The 24552-nt window shown below is 45.3% G+C and overlaps 1 protein-coding gene across 4 annotated transcripts in view; it reads left to right on the top strand.

The window, feature by feature from the left end:
- Nucleotides 1–24552, top strand: part of PSD3 (pleckstrin and Sec7 domain containing 3) — a 119963-nt gene that overhangs the window by 40804 nt on the left and 54607 nt on the right. For all 4 annotated transcript variants that reach the window (XM_038123701.1, XM_038123702.1, XM_038123700.1 and 1 more), the window contains 5 exons: nucleotides 3815–4021; nucleotides 4124–4204; nucleotides 13998–14110; nucleotides 16853–16911; nucleotides 20506–20595. In XM_038123701.1, the coding sequence (XP_037979629.1) occupies nucleotides 3815–4021; nucleotides 4124–4204; nucleotides 13998–14110; nucleotides 16853–16911; nucleotides 20506–20595 (550 nt within the window). The remainder of the gene's footprint in view (nucleotides 1–3814; nucleotides 4022–4123; nucleotides 4205–13997; nucleotides 14111–16852; nucleotides 16912–20505; nucleotides 20596–24552) is intronic.

Genomic DNA, 24552 nt, shown 5'->3' with positions numbered 1-24552 from the left:
TGCTGTGTTTTTTTTCTGGAAATTGCAGCCATTCTTCAGTCAGACATTACTGTGTAGAGTTTCAGTTTTGGTGGGACCTGAAATGGGAGATGGGGGCAGTAAGTGAATCTAGAATATTCACAAACAAATCAAGTGCTGAGCATGGCAAGATTGAGATAGTTTGGCATTGGGAGCTGAATCACTGTGGAACTGGTCTATAATGGAATAAGTGAAGAAAACAGTATAAAATGCCTAGCAGTTTTGGTGTATGACGGGAAAGCTGGAAAGCCTGGCAGAGCTTAGAGTCTACAGCTTACATGTTTTATCTGTGAGCTTGGAGAGCTGTTAGAAAGTATTGCATTTACCACAGCAGCTGCTTATCAAATTCCTGTAATTTCTCTTGGATATAGTGGTCCCAGATCTGTGCATTCTGTGTGGGTGTGGGGATGCTTTGACAGAAGGAGAAAGGATGCATCAGGAGTGCATTGCTGGGGACAGAAATACCATGGTCTATAAACCTGGTTTCTGGCCAAAGCTCATGTGCTGTGAGACTAAAGAGGTCTGGAGTTTTTTTGTAGCTTCTGTTTTCTGTGTTTTCTGATAGCAGAGATTAATGTAAGTATCTCTAGATAAAAATCAGCAGCCATTGCTGGACAGGCAATTACCAGCAGTATAATTACAATCCCTTTTAGCCTTGAATCTAGGATTAGGGGGAACATAATCTATTACATTTTTCAGCCTGTGTTTTTCAGTGGAGGTTTCTTATTTTTATGTGATAAAGAGTAAAGCTGCATGAGAAATCCATGTCCAGCCTTGCTTTGCATCACAAAGCCCTTTTGTGGCACTGTTTTGATGGTAATGCTGCTGTGGATTCTTTGTGTGTAGAAACTAGACTGCAGAAAAGAGACCTCTTTTCAGGCTTGGTTGCTCTTAGCTCTTGTTTAGAATTCATTATAAGCACTTTACAGAGGGAGGCAAGCCTTACTGAGATCAGCAGATAAGTAAACTGAGGTATGAAGGGAAAATGATGGACCTGGAATGTGTTGAAAGTAAGAAGAGACGTCAGCCTTTTCCCTGAGTAACACTACTTGGACCCTGCTAAAATATCCTGCCCTGAAGGCACAGTAGCCATGCACAAGTCATCTGCATTTCCTAAGCCCTCAGTGACATGAGCACCGAGTCTTCAAACTACCTAAAGCCACTTGAGAACTGAAATCTCACTTTACTGCTAAGAATCTGTCATTTCCCCTGAACAAGAGGCTTATGTTACGGACAACTTTTTGTACTTATACCTTATACTTTGTGAGTACAAAAAGTACTCACTTAGTACTTACTTCTTGTACCAGGTACAAAAAGTACTTACTTAGCCCCCCTTTGTACTAAGTAATAAGCTAATCAGCTGTCAGAATTAACTACTGGAATAGCAGAAGGAAGCATCCCATACATCAATGCATGTATGGGCACCCTCAGTCAGTATGAAGCTTTAGAATGGAGAAGTTAGAAGATAGTTTTTCTTATGCAGCCCTGTTGACTAGTTTTGGCAAACAGGGAAAAGAGCACACCCTCCCTTCTGCTGGGTGTTGTTCCTCCTTCACATCCCAGCCATGGTTCCGAGAGGCAAAGCAGAAACTGGGAGCTGCTGTACTGTTAATTTCACTTAAGTGGCAGATGCTGGCACTTCCTTTCTTTCTAAACTTTTGGTGGTTTGTGGTAATGTTGAATCCCATAGTGCACTAGTTCCTAGCAGGGTACAGATGTTTCTTGTCAGCTTTGGCCATCTTTCAGGGCTATAAATACTACCTTTAATAAGGAGCAGTGGTGAAAGAAGATTGTGATGTATAATGAGGTGAGGCTCTGTGAGTTGGCATGGCTTTTCAAGCAGCATTTTTACATTAAAGACTCTGTAGATTTGTTAGCTTACCTGGGTATGCCTTGCTCTTGTCAATTGTTAGAGATGGGAAGTTGGAATGAGTCGTGCCTGATTTGAATGGACAAGGTGTTGCTCAGGGCTTGTGTCAGGGTGCTCTGTCATTTGCTTTCTTCACTAGTTTGGTATAGGCCAAATTTAGAGAGTTTCACATTTGCCAGTGGCTTTGGATACAGCCAAGAAGGCATTTTCCACAACAATGATGTCAGGAGGAGCTTTTTTTCTTTTCTAGGATAACTGATAGCCAGTAATATTAGTGTTGTTGGAATTGTATTTACAGTATTTATTTCCTACTAGGCATTGAGACTAACTCCCTTTTGTTATAGCACCATTTTATTTACACTGAAATAATTGCAAACCAGTGCAAATCCCCAGTTCTTGCAGGAACTGGTTAGATTTTCTGTTTTCCCCAGATACTTGATAAAGAAGTTGTACTCACAGGGTGAATGTGTGATGTTTCTGATGTTGTAGAAGCACTGAAAGCATGGAAACAGAGGTAAAATGGGCAAATCTCTGTTCTGTAGATGTCCTTCTCTTAAACCATGCATGAGAAGTGAGGTAGGAAGTAGATGATGATTTGTGGCATTCAGAATACCTAATTGTTTTCTTTTAATCTCACCTTACATAAAATCTCATCTTTGAGGAGTTAATGGGTGGCTAGCAGACATTTGAGTAAATGGCTAGACAGTTGTTACTGGAACACAGTGATCAGTTGTTTTAACCATGGCTTGTCAAGTCTGAAAATTACAGTGGTATGTGAAGCTGTGGTATGTTGTTTAAAGTGCTGCATGTACAAATTCATCTTTAACTCATTCCACTTGTACTGTCCTGTGCATGACCCTTGCTGATCATTCATTATCCCTGTGTAAATGGCATTTTAGTAAAAAGAATTTCTAAATAGTATAAAAATATAGAAATAAAAATAGAAACGCTGTCAAGTGCACACACACATACATACACAGAGCTGAGATTTTACAAAAATTTTCATGCCAGTGTCAGAGAAAAGCTCTTCTAAAGTTCAAAGTCTGCCTTTATGTAGGGGTGCGTGTGTGGGTGTGCTTTTTGGTGCGGCGGGCTCTTGCCTCTTTCATGGGAGAAGCAAAGCAGGCATACAGCTCAGCCAGAGCTCTCCTATTGTACTAGGGGTGGGAGGAATCTGTAAGTGCATGATTTATCTGAAGTGCCTTGGGATTGCCATGCTGAACATTTTGACTTTGAGCAGCTGGTGAGGGAAATAATTGCCACCATGAGGGAGCAGGAGGGAAGCAAGGAGTTCTCCAGGCTGGCATGGGTGCCTGGTGTCTCTCATAATCCAAACTGGGTACCTTGCTCCGAGTCCTGCTTTTTCTAGCAGTGCCTTCCCATGGGATGTCCACTGCTCATGGGTGACACAGAAGCCACTGAGAGTTCTGGTAATATTATTTTAGATTTAAGGAATTGCATTGTTTCCAGGACAACTGGGGAAGAATGAGGAAGGGACTTGTTCTGATTCAGCTTGGAGTAACTGATCACCCTAGCTTAATCACTGCATTTCTCCTGGAAAATGGTTAATTTTCTACTTTTAAAGAGGCCTCTTCAAGCCAATTGGGTTAAAAAATACTAATGCAAGAAGCATTGGTGCAGTTGCAGTTGTAGGCTGATAATAGCAAAGAGCTCTCTCTGAAGTGAGCCTAAGTTGAGGATACTTAGCACAGTCAGAAGGAAAGACCATGTTGTTTGGACTGTTTGTTAAAAGCCCCTAACTTTTGCTGACTGCTAAATGAATGTTCCCGTTCAACACTGCTTCTTCAATTAAGTGAATTTTGTTACATGTGTCATCCTGCCTCTGTTCAGTTAATTGCCTGCTGTTCTAAGGGAAAACTCTAATGTTCTTTTTTTTCTGCTTTCCATATTCTTTCAATCTCACAGCAATGTTGGCCTACAGAATGTGGTGTTAGACTCCAGTGCAGCCATGGGGAGCAATGAACTTCAGGATAAAGATGCCACTGGAGCCCTTGGCCACGACCTCAGCAATGGCAGCAGCAGCAATTTGGAAGCAGCCAGGCGCCTGGCTAAGCGCCTCTACCATCTGGATAGATTCAAACGCTCTGATGTGGCAAAGCATTTGGGTAAAAAGTATGTGCTGATATGAGTATGTGCTTGACCATTCTTATTGATAGTTATGGAGGAGTTCACTCTTGAATGATAACCTTTATGTATTTCTTCGCTTTTCTTTAGCAATGAATTCAGCAAGCTTGTGGCTGAAGAATATCTTAAATTTTTTGACTTCACAGGCATGACGTTGGACTGTTCACTCAGGTACAATTCCATTTGTGGACTTCATATTCTTATTTTAGTTACAGTGCTGTTTGCAGTGTTGTTGCTGATTTACATGTTTGTTCTTTTGGGATGTAAGAAGATGAATAGAGGACTGTGATATATTTTAGTGGCAGAGCTTTCCTCTTCTGTTTGGTTTTGTGTGCTATCCTATTCTAGTGCTACTGGAGTGGTGGCCACGTGGAGAGGGAAATATTTGCGTGGACCTGCCTAGGGATGGTCCTTGAGACGCTGGAGGAAAGTGTCCAGTCACTGGCAAAACAGGGGATTTGTAGTCTGCCAGGTGCTAGTGAGGAGTTACAGTGTTGATTGCAGCTGATCTGCACAGACTCTCTGGCTGATGCCTTTTGGAGCTTACCCTGCTTTGCTGCAGTGCACTAAGACCAGGGTTTGGTGTGGTTTGGCAGCTCCCCTTTCTATGTCTCCCTGAGGAATCCAGGAACGTGCAGAACAGCAAAAGCTTCAACGTGGAAAAAGCTGTAGTGAGTTTGGTAACTGTTGGCGTGGGTGTTTGAAGACCCAGCCCTTCCATTTTCTTTGCTTTTTACACTAGAATCAGACCTCAACAATGTTTATTTTTAGTGTTTTTTTTTTTCAGAAGTCAAAACACCAAGTTTGTGTAGCAGTGGCCTGTTGGCACAATTGCTGGTGTTCTGGTGTTTAAGGGGATTTAAATGAGTTTAACTCATTTGACTGAGGTTACTTAAGTGGGAATTTTTTTTCTAATGAAAATCTAGAAGATGTGCACTTACTTCTTATCCCTTTTTGCAAATGCATTTCTGGGGGTCTGATGCCATGAGACCATATCAGATCAAAGGCACCCACAAAGTCCTGCCTGCTGAAGGCGGTGGAAATGGAGCATGCCTGCACAAACATGAACTGCCTGGTCCTGAGGCAGGGGGAGTGGAGCCAAGCTGGAGCACCCGCTTAGAATCGGGGGGGGGGGGGGGGGGGGGGGGGGGGGGGAGGGGGGGGGGGGGTGGAGCTGTTGGGCAGTGGGAGGTCTGTTGCTCAGTTCCAGGTTTCATCATGCCCTGAAGCATGATGCTAAATATACCCTTCTTTTAAATTGCGAAATCCAACATGTAACTGCTTTGTGGCACACATTTAGGAGGTCTCTGCTCCCTGTAGGTCTCCTGTTAATATTAGTAGTTAGAACTTTCTCTAAAATGTGCACAGGATCATGCAGGACTTAAACAAGCCAAGCAGTTGTTTCCAGAGTACCTACAGTAATTGCCAGCTACATGCCCTAAGCATGCAGTAGCAGCTGGGGACAAATAATTGTTCCAAAGCCTGAGGAAACTGAGGCATGCTACCTCACACTTGGCAGAGTGTGAGAGGAAACAGTGCTGTTTGCTGTTGTTGCTGGCTCACTGACAAGCTGTGGTTTATTGAGCACTTTGGGGGCAGCTGCTGAGATCTGTGCTACCTCCCAGCTGTGGGAGGCTGTTGTGCAGCATCTGTGAGAAGTCTGAGACCTGGGAAGGGTTGTTCCTTCACTGTCCACTCGCTGAATTCATGTTGCCCATGCACCTCCTGAGTACATCTCTTGCAGCCTCTGCAGGATGACAGGAGGGAATGTGGTGCTGCTCTGGCTCCTCTCAGTGTGCATTCTGGAGTCCAGCACTGGACACAGGGAGAGCAGACTGCTCAGGGAACTAGTCAGGCTGCTCAGGGAGCTAGTTAGTAAGGTTCCTTGGAAAAATGCTTCTCAAGGTGCTGGGATCCATCAATACTGGCCACCACCTCCTAAGGGCACAGGGGCAGGCAAATCCAGGCCAGGCAGAAGGCTAACTTGAATGACCAGGGATCTTGAGGAGCTAACAAAAAAAAAAAAAGCTGTTCATCCATGGAAGAAAGGTCAGGCGATGTGTGAAGAATACAAATTTGCTGCTCACCACTGTAGAGAGAAAATTCCAGCTGACGAAGTTCAGCTGGAGTTGAACATTGCCAGTACTTGTGTGGGACAACAAAAAGATTTTTTAAAAAATAAGTCAATAGAAAAAGGCAATGCAGAATGGCTCAGTGCATTGAGGCACCATGGATGTGAGGATGACCAACTCCCAGCTGACCATGAACTTGTGTGGGATCGGTTTCTCCATCTGGATCCTCATGTGTCTATGGGACCACATGGGATTTATGCAGAAATACTCAAAGAACTGGTTGATGTCATTGTGAGGTCTCTCTTAATGATTTTGGAATGGTCTTGAGCATCTGAAGAGGTCCCAGTTGACTGGAAACTGTCTAATCTTCAAGAAGGGCAAGAATGATGATCCTGGAAATTATAGGCCTGTCAGTCTCAGTTCAGTGCCTGGTAAAATAATGCAGAAAATTAATCTGGAAGGTATTGAAAAATACCTGAAAGACAGTGCAGTGATTGGCCACAACCACCACAGCTTCATGAGGAAAAAGTCCTGCTTATCCAACCAAATTTCCTTTGAAGATAAGGTAACCCACCTAGATGATCAAGGGAGGCCAGTTGATGTGATCTTGTTGGATTTCTGTAGAACTTTTTTTTGTCTCTCTCAGAACCCTTCTGGAGAAAATGTCCAGCCCACAGCTGGATAAACGCATCATGTGGTGGGTTAGCAGCTGGCTCATGGGTCAGGCACAAAGGGCTACAGTGAATGGAGTGACATCAGATTGGTGTGACCTGTCACTAGTGGTGTTTCCACAGGGCTTCATCCTTAGTTCTGTGCTCTTCAACATCTTCATAAATGACTTGGACACAGGACTTGAACACACAATAAGTAAGATTGATGATACAGAACTGGGAGGAGTCATTGACTCCTTGAGAGGAAGAGAGGTCCTGCAGGGAGCCTTTGATGAAAGATAGGTCTGGGGAACTACCACCTGTGTGAAATTTAACAAGGGAAAGTGCTGGATTCTGCGCCTGGGATAGACTGGGAAATGAGCTGCTGGAGAGCAGCGCAGTGGGAAAAGACCAAGGAGTCCTTAAGGAGAGCAAGTTTAATATGAGTGAGCAGTGCCCTGGCAGCCAGGAGGGCCAGCTCTGTCCTGAGGTGCATCAGGCAGCCAGGCAATAGAGGGGATTGTCCCACTCTGCTCTGCACTGGAGCAGCCTCGCCTCAAGCGCTGGGGCCCGTTCTGGTTGCTTCAATATAAGAAAGATACGAAGTTACCAGAAGGTATCCAGAAAAGGGCAACCAAGATGATGAAGGGCCTGGAGGGGAAGCCAAAGAAGTGGCTGAGGTTCCTTGGTCTGTTCAGCCTGGAGGAGACTGAAGGGAGACCTCATTGCAGTCTGCAACTTCCTCACAAGTGGAGGAGGAGGGGCTCGCACTGATCTCTTCTCTGTGGTGACCTGTGACAGGATGCAAGGGAATGGCTTAAAGTTTTGTCAGGGGATGCTTAGGCTGGACATTAGAGAGAGAGTCTTTGCACAGCAGGTGATTGGGCACTAGAACAGGCTCCCCAAGAAAGTGGTCACAGCACCAAGCCTGACAGAGTTCAGGAAGTGTTTGGACAGCACTCTCAAGCACATGGTGTGGTTCTTAGGGATGTTCTGTGCAGTGCCAGGAGTTGCACATGATGATCATGTTGGGTGCCTTCCAGCTCAGTGTGTTCTATGTTCTCTGGTGGGCAGAAACTCATCCCTGTGGCCCTTGGCTGTATCATTGTGCTCTGAGAGTGAAGAAACTGCCTTGTTTATTTACCAAATATTCTTTCATCAGTTTCCTCTCCAAGTTGGCTTCCAAGGGAGTAAATGTGCTGCAGAGGAGAAGGTGTAGGTCAGTGGTACCTGGTGTGGGCAGGGAATGTTGCTGGAAAGAGCCCAGACTGGGGTAGGAGATAGAAAGATGGCTAATTCTCAGAATGTGCCTAGGGAGCTGTTATGAATTTAGGAACAGTATTCCCCAATTTAATGTTCCCACTGAAACACTCCAAAATATGCACTGCTTGCTCCCTTCCCCCTCTCCCCCTCTATGGGGCATCTGGAGAGAAGAACTGGAGGTACAAAAGGCAAAGATCAAGGGTTGAGATAGCAACAATTTCCTGGAAACAGTAAACGAAACAAGAAAACGAAGGGTAACAGCAACAGTATTAACAACAGAGTGTACAAGAGAGGTGAATGATTCACATGCAAGCACTCACCCTGTGGAAACCAGCAATACCCTGACTGCTCCACCACCTTACCTGACCAGAAGGGACGCCTCCCCCCTACAACCTGTACCTGAGGTTGTACAGATTAACATCAAACTTCTAGGCTTGCTTCTCCTGGCTACTGCAGAAATTAACTGTCCTGGCCAGAATCAGTATGTTTTCCACCCCTTATGCTATGCCATCTATATCATGTCCAGGTCCTACACCTCCTAGCTACACATGTGTGTGTGTCTGTGTGTATATATATGAATGCAAGCATGAGTATCATTTCTATAGTCAGTGGCTGTCCTTTCAAGGTATCTGTTGAGTTCATTTAGTCCATGACTGTGGGTTCTGTCTGTTCTAGATGTTTTCCAGGGCAGAAGGGCTTGCTTTCACCTGGTTGCAGTCTGCACCAGGAGCTCACGACTGGTGTATCTGGAACAGTCCATATTCATTCTCCATAGTATTTATGGCATACAGTGGCAGTGTCATTCAGCAAACAGTATTGTACAATTGAACATTACAGACCATTCTCACCCAAAAATTGAATCCCCTTGGGGTACACCTCATGTTTCCTTGTCTCTCTACATTACCCATCAAGTGCCATCAGGTCCTTGAGCAAAACCAATCCTATGAATGGATTTGCCTTAGAAAAAAGGTGGGACCAGTCCTGACTGTGTTCCTTAACACATTTCTCCTTCATACCACAGGGTCTTCATCCCCTGCTACAGTGCGTACTAATTTTGATTGGGCAGGACCAGCTTGATTGGTAGAGCTTCTTGTATTAACTAACAAGATGGCCTCTGCTAAATGCAGATCCCCATGTTTGAAGGTGCCACCACCCATTTCTTTCCATGTCATTTTTAAAAGTCCATTGTACTGTTCAGTTTTCTCAGAGGCTAGTGCATAATAGGCAATGTATTGTACCCACTCAATTCTGTGCTCTCTGGCCCATGTGTCTGTGGGGCTCCTTTTGAAATGAGTCCCATTAGTCCAACTCAGTTCTTTCTGGGGTGCCATGTTGCTGCAGAAGTTGCATCTCAAGGCCCAGGATGGTGTTTCGGGCCTTGGTGTGAGGCACAGGGTTCATGTCCAGACACCCAGTGGTTGTTTCCACCATTGTAAGCACTTGCATCGCTTGCCGTGGTGGGTTTGCAGCAGTGTATTGGTGTAACCAGTTTGCCAGGCTGCCCCATATCTGTGTTTCAACCACCACCCACCGTACCGAGGCCTTACCTGCTCGGCCTGCTTGATGGCAGCGCATGTTCCACAGGTATGGGTAACTGAGAGGCATTGTCCATGGTTAAGTGTGCCCCCACATGTGTGTTGTGTCCCTTCTCTGATGACCTGAGGCATCTTGAGCCCACTGAGCCAGAAATAATTTGCTCTTACATTGCCAATGCAGATTAACCCAAGCCGCTTTAATCTTGGTGGCCTGATCCACCTCTCCATTATTGCTATGCTCTTCAGCAGCCTGACTCTTGGGTGCATGTGCATCTCATGATGTTCTTCTGCAGCCAGCTTCTCTACCAGGGCAGCGATTTCTTGCCACAATTCATCATCCCATATGGGTTTCCCTCTGTACTGCCAACTGGCCTTTTTCTGTCAGTCCTGTCACCCCAACACAGCATTTGCCACTATCCCACGAGCAAGTGTAGAGGTAGATTGTTAGCCATTTCTCTCGTTCAGTGATACCTAAAGCCAGTTGGATGGCTTTCAGCTCTGCAACCTGACATGATCCACCTTCTCCTTCAGTAGTTTCTGTGACTCGTCATATAGGTCTGTCTACGGCTGCTTTCTGTTTTTGATTTGTCCCTGTAATATAAAAGAAACTGTCAATAAAGAAATTATATTCCTTTTAATTTGTAGGTAGCTGATTGTATGGTGGGGCCTTCTCAGCATGCGTCATCTCCTCTGATGATGATGATGATGATAGTCTAAAATTTTCAGCTTGGGGCCAATTAGTGATGACTTCCAAGATCCCTGGGTGATTGGAGTTTCCTATTCAAGCTTGCTGTGTGGTCAGAGTTATCCAGGTACTCCACAGTGGCATGATATGTTGCAGGGACTTTCTCTTTGAATATCCAGCCCAGCACTGGAAGCTGGGGCACCAGGAGGGGCTGTGCTTCGGTGCCAATCATTTCTGAGACAGCTCCAACCCCTTCTTAAGTTGCCAGTGTCTTTGCTTCAGTGGAGTTGTAGCTGGTCTCAGATCCTTTGTATGTTGGAATGTTTGTATTCCCAACGGCAGAATACCAGGGGTCATTGTTGAATCTCCACATATACCCTTTTGCTATCTACTTGCAGAAGGACCATTCTTCCTCTGCTGCACTGTGGAGCGTATTTTTTACATCTTGTAGTGTCCTGACTGGCTACTGCATGAGCAATCTCCTTTTTAATTCCTGTTCAAAATCTTGAATTGTTCAGGACCCTGCTTGAAATCATTCTTATTTGGTATCACTTGATAGAGAGGTTTTAAAATCTGACTGTAATCTGAAATATGCATCCTTCAAAAACCCACAGTGCCTAGGCAAACCTGTTTCCTTCTTGACGGTTGGTGGGGACGTAGCTGCTGTTCCAGTGACCATGTCATCCATCCATGATGGATTACTTGATGACCTCCATCTTGCCATTTTACTCCTGAAAACTGAGTTTTCTGGGTAGGTCCCTTGGTCTTACTTGGCCATGTGGTGCTGCACTGTGTCTCTCTGCTCCCGGCTGGGGGAGCAGGATCGATGGCGGCTACCTCCGACACAGCCAGCACCGGGGGGCACTCTCCGGAGGCACTGCCGTGTCCAGAGAGCGCCTAGCTGGAATATTTAGAGGCAGCTGCAGCAAAGTGAAGAAAAGAGGGTCTCCGTCCGGGGATAGAAATCCGGTTTTATTGAACACCAGGGGAACCAGCCGACCGGGGACCCCGGGCAGCCGGCTACACGGGGTTATAAAGGAGGCGGAGAACAGGGGTGGAACTGGACCCAGCTCCAGTCGGGAAACAGGGGGGGTAGGGGGGCTACAAATGAGTGACAGTTGGGGTAACAAATGCATTTGAACTGGGGGCGGGACCCCAGCTCCTAATCCAATCACTCGACGGGAACAGCAGAAGATTCTGGAACAACGGGAGGGGACGCTGAGTGATGGATAGGGGTCTGGGGAGGGGTTACAGTAATGAATTATCACAAATAAGGACAATTGGGGTGGAGATAAGGGGATTGGCATGAACTGATGGGGAGGGGAGAACCAGGGCAGAACCATGTAACAGGAGTGGACAGGGGTGAACAGAACATACCAACTTTACATCATCTGCAATAAAAATGACAGACCACAACAATGTGGTAAAACCAGCCTTCAGGAGGATTTGGACTGTCTTCTTCCTTTTCTCAAAAACTCCTCCTGTGTTGCCCTGCACAATCATGTTGTCAATATATTGGAAGTACTCTAAGACCTCACACTTTTCCACACTTCCTTTTCTGGTGCAGTCTGGATTAGTCCAGGATAAATAACAGGGTTCTCTGTCCACCCTTGGGGAAGTCAGTTTCAGGTGTATGTCAGACTCCTCCAGGTAAAAAACTGAGGCCTGCACCCTGCTGCTAAAGGAATGGAGAACAGCATGTTAGCAGTGTTGATGGTGGCACCACCTCACTGCTTTGGACTCCAGCTCATACTGAAGTCCCAGCATGTTGCGCACAGTGGCACTCAGTTGTCGTGTGACTTCATTCAGGCCATAATAATCTATTGGTTCCTGGGCTTACATACTGACCATATAGGAGGGTTAAAGGGTTAACAAGTCTTGCTGACCACTCCCTGGCTCTCCAGTTCACAGATCATCTCATGGATGGGGGTCACAGAGTCCCAGGTGGTGCAGTATTGTTGATGGTGCAGTAGCCATGTGGTTGCGAATGTATCTGTTGTTCTTTGACCCTCAGCAGTCCCTAAGCAGAGGGGTCCTCTGAGAGACCAGGCAAGGTATTCAGCTGTCTCGATTCCTCTGTCTCCACAGCAGCTATCCCAAAAATCCTAACAATGCCTTTTTGGGTCCTTGAAATACCCTCTTTTGGGGTAACCTATGCTAAGGACGCACAGGGCCTCTGGGCCAGTCACAGTGGGGTGTTTTTGCCATTCATTTCCAGTCATGCTCTCTCCACCTTCCAGTGCAGTCAGCTGTTGGGATCACCTTGGCACCCCAGAAAGAGATGGATTCTGTCCCCACATATCTTGGTGGCATCAGGGTACATCATGTGCCAGTGTGAGCTAAAGCCTTACACTGTTGTGTGTCTGATCTGCCAGAGCACTGGATCTGCACAGTCCAGTAGATCTGATCGGCCCTTTCTTCTATCTGGCTGGGGCCTCTGTAGTTCTAGTAATAGTACATGTTGCTCACTTCTTGTAAATATGATCTGGAGGTCCCTTCAAGAGGATCAGAAGTAACATCAGCCCTTATATTAAAAATTAACTCTGGCTGGTTGGCCAGAACCAGGACAGGAGCACAAAGTAGTAAGGACAGAGAAACCCTGTCAAGATGCACTTATATCTACTTGTGAACTGGATTATTTGCAATGCGTTACATGTGAAATTAAATTATTACCATGCAGATCATAGTTTGTGTGGGTGTGAGATTGTTGCAAGTATAGCCTGTCTCTGACCTTACATCAGAGAGAAAAAAATTAAAGTTTGTGCATCAATACTAGATAGATGTGAATGTTCCAGCAACATATTCCATTCCTCTCAGATCTGATGTTAGTTTCCGTCTAATGGAATGTTTTAAAATTGTCTGTTAGACAGTCATTCTGTATGTCTCCTTACTTCAGATCCAGAAGTTTTGTGTTTTCAGTATCTTCTTAGAAGCATCCTCATAAATGAATGTAGAACGTCATCTTTGGCTGTGAGATGCATTCTTCTATGTGGGAAGAACAGCAGTGTGGTTAAGAGGAGGTGTGGTCAAGTAGGAGAATAAAAGATGTGTGTCCTCCCCACCTCTCTGCACAGGCTTGCTGGCTATATCCAGTGAGTGCCCAGATGTGTACCGGCCCTGCACCCTGGGCTCTCATGAGCAAGAACCTCAGGAGGGCCAAGTTGTTGAAGCTCAGTGGAAGATGTTGCAAGTCTTCTGCCCTTTTGCTCAGATATTTTCTGCAGGTCCAAGTAGTCACACTCTGCCCATCTGATGTGGTCCTGGTCCTTCCGAGAAGTGACTACACTTAGTCGGTGTTAGCTGTGAGTGCTGTGCACTTGCTTGACTTCACCACCTGGAGTAGCTTTTCTCATTTGGAGCGCAGTACTAATGAAGTAAAGTTAAAAGGTGTAGGGATGGTGGGCAATTAGAAGAGAACAGGGAACATCCTGGATATCTTATCATGCACAAAAAACGCATGTTCTAATTCCTTGCCCATAGGAAAAAATTTAAAAGTAATAACAGCTCTTTCAAATAGTGGAATTACTTATTATTTTGTATATTCAGTGGCTGAAATGGTAATTTAAGTCTTCTTTTATTTACTAAAATGTTGGAGTTAACTGCACACAGAATGATAGCCCAATTTCCTAGAAAGGCTCCTTGGAACTGAATGTGTGCTTATGTACTTCTTGCTGTGATGTGTGCTTTGCTCTGTGCACTGTGTGAAGCAAAAAGAGATTTATTACTTTAATTTCACTTTTTTTCCCACTGCTCTTTTAGGAGTTTCTTTAAAGCCTTTTCACTTGTTGGAGAAACTCAGGAACGAGAGAGAGTTTTAATCCACTTCTCCAGCAGATACTACCAGTGCAACCCAAACGCCCTTTCTTCTCAAGGTAACTTTGTTTGTGATACTGAGGTCTCTACACACATATGGTGTATGCCTGGAAAATGAAGCTATGTAGTTACTGTGCCACACTTTAAAGACTGTCTCTGGTAAGCATTGAAACCCTCAGTACGAAAGGTGTTCATTATAAATAGGTCCTGCATATAAATCCTCAGTTGTGGCACCTCCAGATTTGTCCTCGGTTGTAGTTTCTGGTCTCACTGTCTTTGGTGTGTGGGTGCTTGTACTCCAGCTGCACTCTTGTGGACAAGAACAGGTCCCGTGTCAGGTGAAAGAGAGGTTGTTCGCTTTCCGTGCTCCATTCAGTGCTTGTATCTGCATGCACTGGCATCAGGCACGCCAGTTCTTGCCAGTTGTGGGGGTGAATTTTGGGTGCTGTATCCAGACTCTGGCATGGTTTCATCTTGACTAGCTAACATCAGTCAGAGTGCTCCTCCTTGCCAATGTTTTCAGTCAGTTTGGAAATAAATGATGGAAACAAACAAGCACATAGATCAAACCTGAGAAAACTGGGATTGCAGAAGAGGACAAACTGTCTGTTGGCATAACTGCTGTGTTCAGCCAGACATGCTGGCAGAGCCTTGTGGCCCTGTGATTGCAGCACATGCTGATTACACACTGAAGGAGGAGGTTGAAAAAGAAGGCAATCATCGGTTTAACTGTACTTTAAGGTATGAGAAAGAGCTGCTACAGTTGGAGGTACCACTACGCCTCCTTACCCCTTGCTTGGTGACCTACCCCTGTTGCAGTGAGATAATGTTTGGGCACTTCGCACCTCTTCAGCTTTACTTTCTGTCATGCAGGGGAGGGAAAAAGTCGGGAGTAAGACACGATCTGCTCCTGTGCTGTCTCTGTACTCTGCCTATTGCCTTTCTTATTTCAAGACACTGTAGGCAGTCAGATAGAACAAGTACGTCATGTCCAGAGTGAGATACTGATTTGCCTTACTCCAGTCAAGACTGCAAGAGGGATATTGTGACTTTAGACCCCAAGTAAGCATTTAAATCCTGCACACTTAACTCAGGGTCTTAGTACTACGTGCAATTTGGGCACCACAATATAAGAAAGATACAAACCTATCAGAGAATATTCTGAAAAAGGATATGAAGATGGAGAAAGGTCTAGAGGGGAAGCCAAATAAGGAGCAGTGAGATCATATAGTTTGCAGAGTCGGGAGAGGAGGAGACTGAGGGGAGACCTCATTGCAGCCTATAGCTGCCTCACGAGGGGAGGAGGAGGGGCAGGCACTGATCTCTTCTCTGTGACAGGAGCAGTGACAGGAGCTGAGGGAATGCCTTAAAAGTTGTGTCAGCAAGGCTTATGTTGGACATCAGAGAAAGGTTCTTCTCCCAGTGGGTGGTTGGGCCCTGTAACAGGCTCCCCAGGGGAGTGATCACAGCACCAGCTTGACAAAGCTCAAGAAGTGTTTGGACAATGCTGTCCAGCACATGGTGTGATTCGTAGGCATGTCCTGTGCGGAGCCAGGAGTGGAACTCCACGATCCTTATAAGGTGCCTTCTAAACTTGCTTGGAAAGGTTATTCAAAAAGGGCTTAAAGTACTACTACTTTTTCCTGAGTTTGGCCCAAAAAAGAACTTGACAAAAGTTCCCAGAATGTTCACAGCCAAACTTTCCTAGCAAACCTTAGAAAATTAGGAATTTAAAACAAACATTCAATCAAAATAAAGCATTTCTCAAAGCATTGACTTAGTATAACTTTAGTCATCCAATCTTAATTACCCATATTTCAGAAAATAGAAATTAGGAGTAGAAAAGAGGAAAAAGAGACAAAAAGAAAGAGCAAAAAACAAGATCCAGCTACTGCCCTGGATCCTAGTGTGGTTTCACCTATCCAAAGACAATGGGGACACAACCACATGTCCTGGGGTCTGCTCTGGCTTTCTGTGGCAAGCAGCCCCCGGAGGCACTTCCAGTCATCTGGCCACCTCAGGGCTTGACTGGGGCTCCAGGGCAGAGTGTGGGGTATTGCTTTCAGTGTGCCAGTGGTTGGTGGCAGTTCTGAACTAGAGGCTCCAGAGAGTGGAGTGTGAAGCAGTGCACCATCCCATTTTCTGCAGAGCTGCTCCCCCTACACACACATTTCAGTTGTTTTGAGCCAGTAATAATTTTCTTCAGTCTCTCAGTCCTCCAACTCTATTCTTTGATTCTGTGAATCTGGCTTATTACTGAGGGCCTTGGCCACAGGACCAGCTTAGAAGCCCCTGGAGTGCTCTCTACCCAACTTGGAGCCAAGGGAGCATAAGTAACTGACTGTACTTCTCCAAAGTTAGGTCTAATTGAGCTCTGAATGAGGACTAAGCCAGAGGGGGAGAAAAGCAGGATACCCTGCTGCAAGGTACTCCTTGCACAAGAACAAATGTATTTTATTTTTCCCTTTCTGCACTGAAGTAAATGAAGAAGGAGTTGTTGATTTAGACTGTAATACTGGTATTAGCAAGCTAAGAGCGATAGCATGATTTCCTGTCTTGCCTGCCTCATCCATGCTTGCTGCAAGACAGTTTTGATAGTTACTAAAAGATGAAAGAGAGACTGTTCTGGTTTGGCAGCTGTGTGATGACCTCATTGTTCATTTATTTAATTATGTATATTTCTTGGTAAAACAGATTCCTATGAAGGGAACAGACTCAATTAGTCTATGAGTCTCAGTTTCAGCTTCTTAAAGGTCCAGATGTGGTTTTGCATGTGACTCTGGTTATTTCTCTTTCTGCAGATGGAGTTCACTGTCTCACGTGTGCCATGATGCTGCTGAACACAGACCTCCATGGACATGTGAGTATGCACAGCTTTGTGTAGACTGCTCCTCTCTGCAACATGCTGGGACTGGGTAGTCTTGTGGCAGTCCCTGTGCTGGTGGCCTTCTTCTGAAGCCTCTGCAGACAGCAAACAGTGAGAAGGCTGCATTCCCAGGCTCTTGTCCTGGGCAGGCCTTTCCAGCATGCCTTGATCAGTCATGTGCAAGCTAGCATTGTTCCTGACGTTGCCATGATGTCTGAGCATGCTCCCTGACCTTAGGACTGTATTTCTGGTGTGCTTACCATCCTTCCTGCAGCAGGTCCTAACCAGGAAGCTGTGCTTGGGATTGGCTTCCTCTTTGCAGTATGTACAAACATGTGGAAAGGCAGAATAGAGATGGGAGGTGAAGAAGTTTTGGGAAGGTCACAAAGGGAAGGTGATGTTTGCAGGCATTCATTTGCAGGGGGCAGATCTGGTGGAAGCAGAGTTTTGCCCAGACAAATGATGGGCGTACTCAAAACCAAGAGAATGGAGGAAGAATATGGGCATGCTGAGTGGGAGCCCTGTGTTCCTGTACTGCGCACCTCTTCCCATTGCCTACCTGGGTGAAATAGTATTCTGGTTTGAATTCTCTTAGTCACGCTGCTGTAGGGTGCCAGCAGCCTTAGGATGGGTATTTCAGTATCTGTGGTGCAATACACCAGCTGTGCAAGGTATTCTCATGCTGATGGGAGTGTTCCTCTGCCCTGGAGTTAGGATGGAGTATGTAAAAACACAAGGAGCATGGAATTATAGTATGCAAAAGCAGTGGCTTTAGCCAAATGCCTCTGGGGCTTCTCTCTGGCCCTCTACTGCACTTGCATGGGCTCTCCCAGGATAGTGTCTGTTGGGAACTCTTACACATCAAGGGTGTTGGATTGGGCAGCGGGACATGGAGGCATCCTGGGTCTGTCTCAATGGGCTACTTAGCCCCTGCGGCAGTGCAGGTAATGAAACCAAGACTTGAGTGTTCACAAGGAGTTCTGAGACCCACCTCCCATTAATTGAATGCCTTTGTCTGCAGGTTGTGGAAGTAGGAGGGGGTAGGGAGTTGTGAAAAATTTTTTTCTCTGAAGGCTTAGCCTTCCCTACTGAAGGACTGGATGTGGAGCATACAGGAATGTGCTGCAGTTTGTCTCTTAGCACACATGGCTTCTCTTGAGGACACCTGAGTCTTTCTGCACAGGTGTCCCACTCCCCAGAGTGGTGAGCAGCCTGGGGCTCCTGCTTTACAGTCTGCCTGGCCCCACAGTCCAAGGAGGGAGACCAAATAGTGGTCACACATTAGCCTGACAGCAGTTCCCTTTGTTCCCTGTGATGCTTTAGTGGGCCATACTGTGTTCAGTAGATACTGGAATAAACTATCTGGCTCTGACCCATCATTGTTCCTGCTGACTCTGGTTGTTGCAGTGTCTAACTTAGGACACTTATCACACTGGCAGTTGACAGTGTGTTGTTAGGTATATGCAGCTGTAGTATTTCTCAGACTCCTACTTGTATAATGTCCATGGGTGTGTCACCGTGTTCCCTCAAACCCCTCTGATTTCCTTTAATTTTGGCCTTCCTCTTACTGCTTTGCATTTTTCCACATAGGTGGTAAGTTTGGCATTTTTGATTTGGAATGCAGCCCTTGCAGATATGCCTAATTGCCTGTTTCCTAACAAAGATAACGCTTTGCCCCATCCTTACCAGGATTCTGCTAGAGAAGGAAGCAAATGAGTCACAGGGCTTGTCTATACACTGAGCTCTATTTGTTACTGACATGCTGATCGTAAGCACAGACATTTCTATTTCACAATCAGTTCCACTGCTTTTAGGGCTATAATGCAGTTGCTCTGCCTTCAGTTCACACTTGCCTTTAACTCTTGTAGGCAAACTCTTACTTAATCCCCTTTATGTTCCCTGTCTTGCCACACTTCTATTTGCAAGTAAACAGTTTTTGCCAGGTGTGTCTTGGAAATGCATGCTTGCTCCTCTGCACAGAGGTCATCACCCACATTGGTGCTAGAGAGTTTTGAGGTATCTCTAGACCACCAGGCACATCTCTGGAACCTCTGTTGCGCTGTATGGAGATGTTAGCTTTGATCCTGCAGCAAAACAGCCATTTGTCTGCAATGTTGGCTTTGGTCAGCATGGGGAAGCTGCCAATTGCTGCTTGGAGGAAACAAATAGGAGTAGGCTGGCTGAAGTTGCAGGGAGAAAGGAAAGCATTTGTAAGCAGCTCCAGCCTGCACCTGAAGACTGAAGTTGTAAGCTGTATTCTACAAGCTTTACAACCATAGAGCAAGGGTTACAGCCCATCTGTGTTGTCAGGAGCCATCATTTTGTGGGAAGCCATGAGTTGTTCCAGGGTTACTGCTTGCCTTTTTTCTGAGGGTTTATGCTGGCTGCAGGCTATGGGATGTTCCTTATTGGCAAGGTGAGACCGATGGCCAAGATTTGGTGGTTTTCCTGATCATACATTATGGAGGGGAAATAGAGGATATGCACTTCAAGCTGACATGTAATTCATAACATTGAATGGCCTGTATTACCAACTAAGGGCACCAGTCTTGTGTTAATTTGGACTCTTGCTTCTAGCCAAAGACAAAGGTCACACAGAGCTTTTCTGCTGTATTTCTACAGACAAAACATGCCCTGACAGTGGAAAAATCTTCACTTCCATCTCCTGACTGACAGTGGTGCTATCCTCAAAGATACCATGACTGTCACAGAGCCCTGTTTTCCCTTCTATCTATACCGTGTTTCACAGCTCATCTCAGGCTGCTTTCCTTTCCTCAGATATCTTTGGTGTCCTTTTTCATCCATGTGGTATTCTAATTGTTGTCTGCTCACAAGGCTCCCCACATGCTAAGCAGAGGCCTTCTAGCACTTGGGGGACTGGGGCACTTTCTGTGAGGGGTGATGGAGGCAGGGATTCAAGAGTAGTTTAGGGCAGCCTCAAACTTCTGGATGTAGTTTGGCTCCTACACAGACATGTAGGGACAGCCAAACTGTTCCTTTCTGTTTGTGGCTTGTTTGGGCAACTTTCAGTCTGAGACTTAGACAGGAAGAGAGAAAAGAGAGCAAGCCTATGGAAATGTCAAAGCAGCTTCAGCCTGTAAATCAGAAAAGGTGATGGCCATGCCTGGGCATCACACTCCAACTCACAGCAGTTGCTACTGAAAGGGGGCATTTGAAATTGTAAGAGAAGGGTCTAGAAAGGGCCTCAGTCACATGTTTCCTGGTGCCCCACAGCAGATTTAAGTAGAGCTTTTCCGTCAGAGACTGGTAGAGCTTCTGGAGACATGGGGATATAAGGCACCATGCAAATACCAGAGATCATCATCATTGTCCTCTTCATTACTGCCAGTATTAAGCTGGGGTTTTTTGTGGGGGTGTATGTGGGCCTTTGGATGCAAAAGTACTTTCGCTTTTCTAGCTATATGCATACAAGGATGCTCATCTATGAGTAATCTCATGCGTTCTTAGTGCTGCCTGGCTTGGGCTTAAAGGATAGCAGGAAGATGCATTTAATCTGATGTTGCTTGTTCCTGTCATTATGAAGAGCAGCAGGAATATGATGTTGTGTTTCTCTGACATTCCTTTCAGAACATTGGGAGAAAGATGACCTGCCAAGAGTTCGTTGCTAACCTCCAGGGGATGAATGATGGCAAAGACTTCCCGAGAGGGCTCTTGAAGGTAAGGAATTAGCTGCAGAACATGTGTTTCATTTCTATTGAAAGATGGTTCAAAACAAAACCCCCATCTTCATTTTCTGAATCTTAATTGTCAAACATGACAAGTGATGGGCACATTTCTCCTCCCAGAACATATATAATATATATAGTGTTTATTCTTTGTTTTCCCTCTTGCCTTCACTTGATAGTGAAGGAGACTCTGCAGCACAGAGAGGTGAAACTGAGCTGCGGCAGGTCTCGTCCCAGAGCTGTGTGCTTTGTAAACTCCTGTGGTCATGCCAACCCAGAGTGCTGTCTCCTGATTACAGCAGACAGAAGCAGCCAGTTGGCTCTGAATGCGAATACATTAGAGGCTAAGCCTGATCTCTGTGTACAATCTGGAAGGCGTGTGTGTTTTTTCATCAAAGGTGCTTTGGGGTATTCACATTAGAGCTGGAGATGTAATTTCAGATTATAATGTGCTGTCTGGCACAGGCTGTGTTGCTTCAGCTTTTGTTCATTAAGTTTGTGCTAGGAGTTAAATCTGAAGAATGGAGGAAGAGGCTGAGCAGGACAAACCTTGTTTTATTGTCAGTAATAAAGTGAATGTTTCGCTTCTTTTTTTCTGATTGCTAGCATGAAACAGCACTTTGTTTAAATGAAGACAGGTATGCATACACAGGAGTTCATAATTTTTTTTTTTGTAATGGAAATATAAATAAGAGGCTGCCACATCTGAGAGCTGACCCAATCCTTATTGAAGCCAACCAAATGAGTTGCCATCTCTTGTGTGAGTTATGTCAGAATCATTGTGAAATACAGATGTACCTGCATAGTTGAAAGCAGCAGAGCTTGTCTTCTAGTGTTGGTAATTTCTTCATTTTCTTAATCTTCTTCAGGGAGATTTTTGTTGGACCCTCCTGCTTCAGTTCTTACTAAGCAATGGGGAATATTAAAATTTAGATTTAATGTCTTTACTTTTTGAATCTGTGTATCTGGCAGCAGCCACACTTAAATTACTTTTTACCCCAAAGGAATCTCATTTCTCCGTTTGCCATAGAGGGATGTGTTGAGATTAATTTGCAGGCTAATTACTGCCCTTACTGAATAAATAGATTTCCAGATTGTGTTTAAATAACCTGAGTGTACTGACAAGAGACTTCCAATAGTGCTCATCTGCTGTTTGTTTTCCTCCTGACAGAATTATGCAGTTGAGGCCGTACCTTCATGTTTAGTGCTCACCTGCTAATGCTAGGGATGTCTGACTCTTCTTCACCCAAAGCAAATACCAGGGCTCAGGATTTTTTTGGATGTAGACAGATGGAAGAGGTTTGGTGTTGGTGTCCCATGTTGCTTAAGGCTTTCTGCCCATTTCTGGGCAGAAACTAATGCCTTGATGTCTTGGGGACAGAGGTGGCACCCAGCTTTGTTTTCTCATCTGGCTTGTCTGAAGATCTGATAAACTGACCCTTGTTTTTTAATTTATTAGTGGAGGGGAGTGGAGTGAGTACAAGTAATTGTGCTACTATGTTCACAGCAGCCATGCTGCCACTAAATGTGCGATTACAAAGAGTTAGTGGAAATTAATTTTTGCATTAGTTTCAATAAATTAAATTCACAGCACCCTTCTTCAGCACAGCACCAAAGTGCATGTGTCTTGCTGCTGCACTAGCTGTCTAGCCACTGAGCATGGGTGAGGCTGCAAGCCTTCTCCCTGCATCCTTGCCCAGCTGCCTGGGAGAGGCAGAGTGGTTTCCACAGGGTGGCAGTGTGTCCCTGTGGGAGTGAGGTCCTGAGCGCCCACTGGTGACTAATGCAGATCTGTGGTGAAGCAAGTGGGCTTTTCTGCCTCTGCAGTCTCTCTGTGTTCTCCTCGTGGCCCTGCTACACCCTTTTATGGAGCTCTGCAACTCTGCTGAGCCCCAGAGCAAAGCTGAGCAGTAGTGGAGGGAAAGGAAGGCTGGGGAGAGCTGAGTGATATCCAGGGCTTGTGAAGCTCTGTGCAGCATTTATTGTGGATCCAGTTCTTAGAGTCAGGTGTGCAAATGCAAATGCTTGTACTACCCACGACAGCTGGTTGACAGTCAGTCAGACGTTGCCTTCAGACAATCCCTTCACTGTTTGGAGTGTGTCCCTGGGTGTTTTGTCTGGATAGGAAAATAGCACATCAAGGTACAGAGATAAACACCTGAGGAGTGACACAGTTTTGTATGATCAGCCTTAGAAAACTTGAGACTTTGGATCAAGTTACTCCTTTCGTTCACCTCCATGGGGGAGCTATCTTTATGTTTTATTATGGTTTTTTTCCAACAATGAGAACACTTTTGGTACAAACCACAAGGCAGGCCTTCATGACCTGATTCTCTGTGTGTCACTAGTTGTGCTTTGAGAACAGATTATTTCACTTGGGTTTGAAAGTAGAAGTGAGAAATGCTAATGTGATCTTGCTCAGCCTGTGTCTTTGTGTCTGTTCATTTAATATTGAAAAAAGTTTTGCTTTTGTACACCCGTCTGCACAAAGATCTATTGCCTTTTTCCTCACTCCTTTAGTCAGATCCAAGGATGCTTTTGCAGCTGGGACTCCTAAAGACAAATACGCCAAACTGTGATTAAAAGTGCACTTCTCCTCATGGGGTCTGCTTGTAGTATTCATGTATTCATCACACATATATATATGTAGAAAGGGAAGCCATGGCTAGGATCTCCCTCCTTGGAAAGAAAACAAAATTAGTCTGACATTTTGGCAGTGTCAAGAACCTCATGATTACAATATAGGAGTGGTTTATTTCTCACATGCTCATTCCAGCTTTAATCTTCTGTAGTGATACCATCTTCACAATTATATGCTAGGGAATTGCACTGTGTGACCGTAGCCTTCTTCAGAGCTGGGCTTCTCAAGATTTTCTGGAATGAAGAGGAGATTTGCTCAGAAAGAGCCTAATTTTGGCCATGCATTCTTGCTTCAATTCATGAGGGCAGTGTGGTCCCCACAAACAAAGTGATGGTATGGTGCTGGTCACAACGTTTTCCTCTTGTCATCTTGAGACAAGGTGTGTGGAGGTCCATTCCAGGAAGGTGGCATTAACAAGGCCTTTCATATGTAAGGAGAGAAAATGTCTTCTGTGGTCCACAGAGAGCCTGCAAGAAGGCATCACTGAGGACGTGGGTCCCTGCTTTTGTTATGCAGTGTTCTGGGTGGGGTACTCTGTTGTTAGGCTGTGTGCAAAGTACCACCTGTCCTATGTAACTAAATGTCTTCTGCACTGTACAGCATCCAACACACCTCATTCATGGAATCATAGGCATCCCCAAACCTCTGACATGGGCTGACTGGTAGTGGTGCTGCACCATGACATGAAGTGGGGAAGTCACACCTGCCTGTGTCTTTTGGTAGGAGGTGGTAGCTCTTCTCTGACGTATTACACCATCTGGGAACCTCCATCATGCTGAGGTACCTGTGATGCACTTGGCTAGACTCATCCTTTCAGGGACTGCTGATGGAGATAAGATGCCAATCCTGCATACAAAATCTGCTTTTTCTCAAAGGGTGTTTTTTGGGTAGGACTTATCTCCTGCAGAAGCACTGTAATGAAGTGACCAAATTATCTTGGAGTTGCTGGTGCTGAACTCTTCTGAAGAACCATCCTTAATTTCCTAAATGATCTGAATTCTTGATTAGGATTCCTGGGATATGCAATTTCCTATAGAAGCTGCAAAGTAGGGTTTATCTAATGTTGCTGTCAGTTCCCTGCACTTTAATTACGGGGTGCTTTTTCCACTGTCTTTCTGCCTCCTCTCACTCTCCCTCTCTTTTTCTTTTTTAATTCCCTTTGAAAACCCTCCAAAGCAAATACTCAATTTAAAGAGAATTACTGGAATCTTACTTCATCCATTCCAATAACTTCAGGTATTTCGCAGAGAGAATGAGCATCAGGTGGCTAACTTCTCCCTGCACAGCCTCAGCCCCCCTTTACAGAGA

The sequence above is a fragment of the Motacilla alba genome, chromosome Z (assembly GCF_015832195.1).
Source record: "Motacilla alba alba isolate MOTALB_02 chromosome Z, Motacilla_alba_V1.0_pri, whole genome shotgun sequence".
In the NCBI taxonomy this organism is placed as follows: Eukaryota; Metazoa; Chordata; class Aves; order Passeriformes; family Motacillidae; genus Motacilla; species Motacilla alba.
This window is presented reverse-complemented; position numbering and strand designations above follow the sequence as displayed.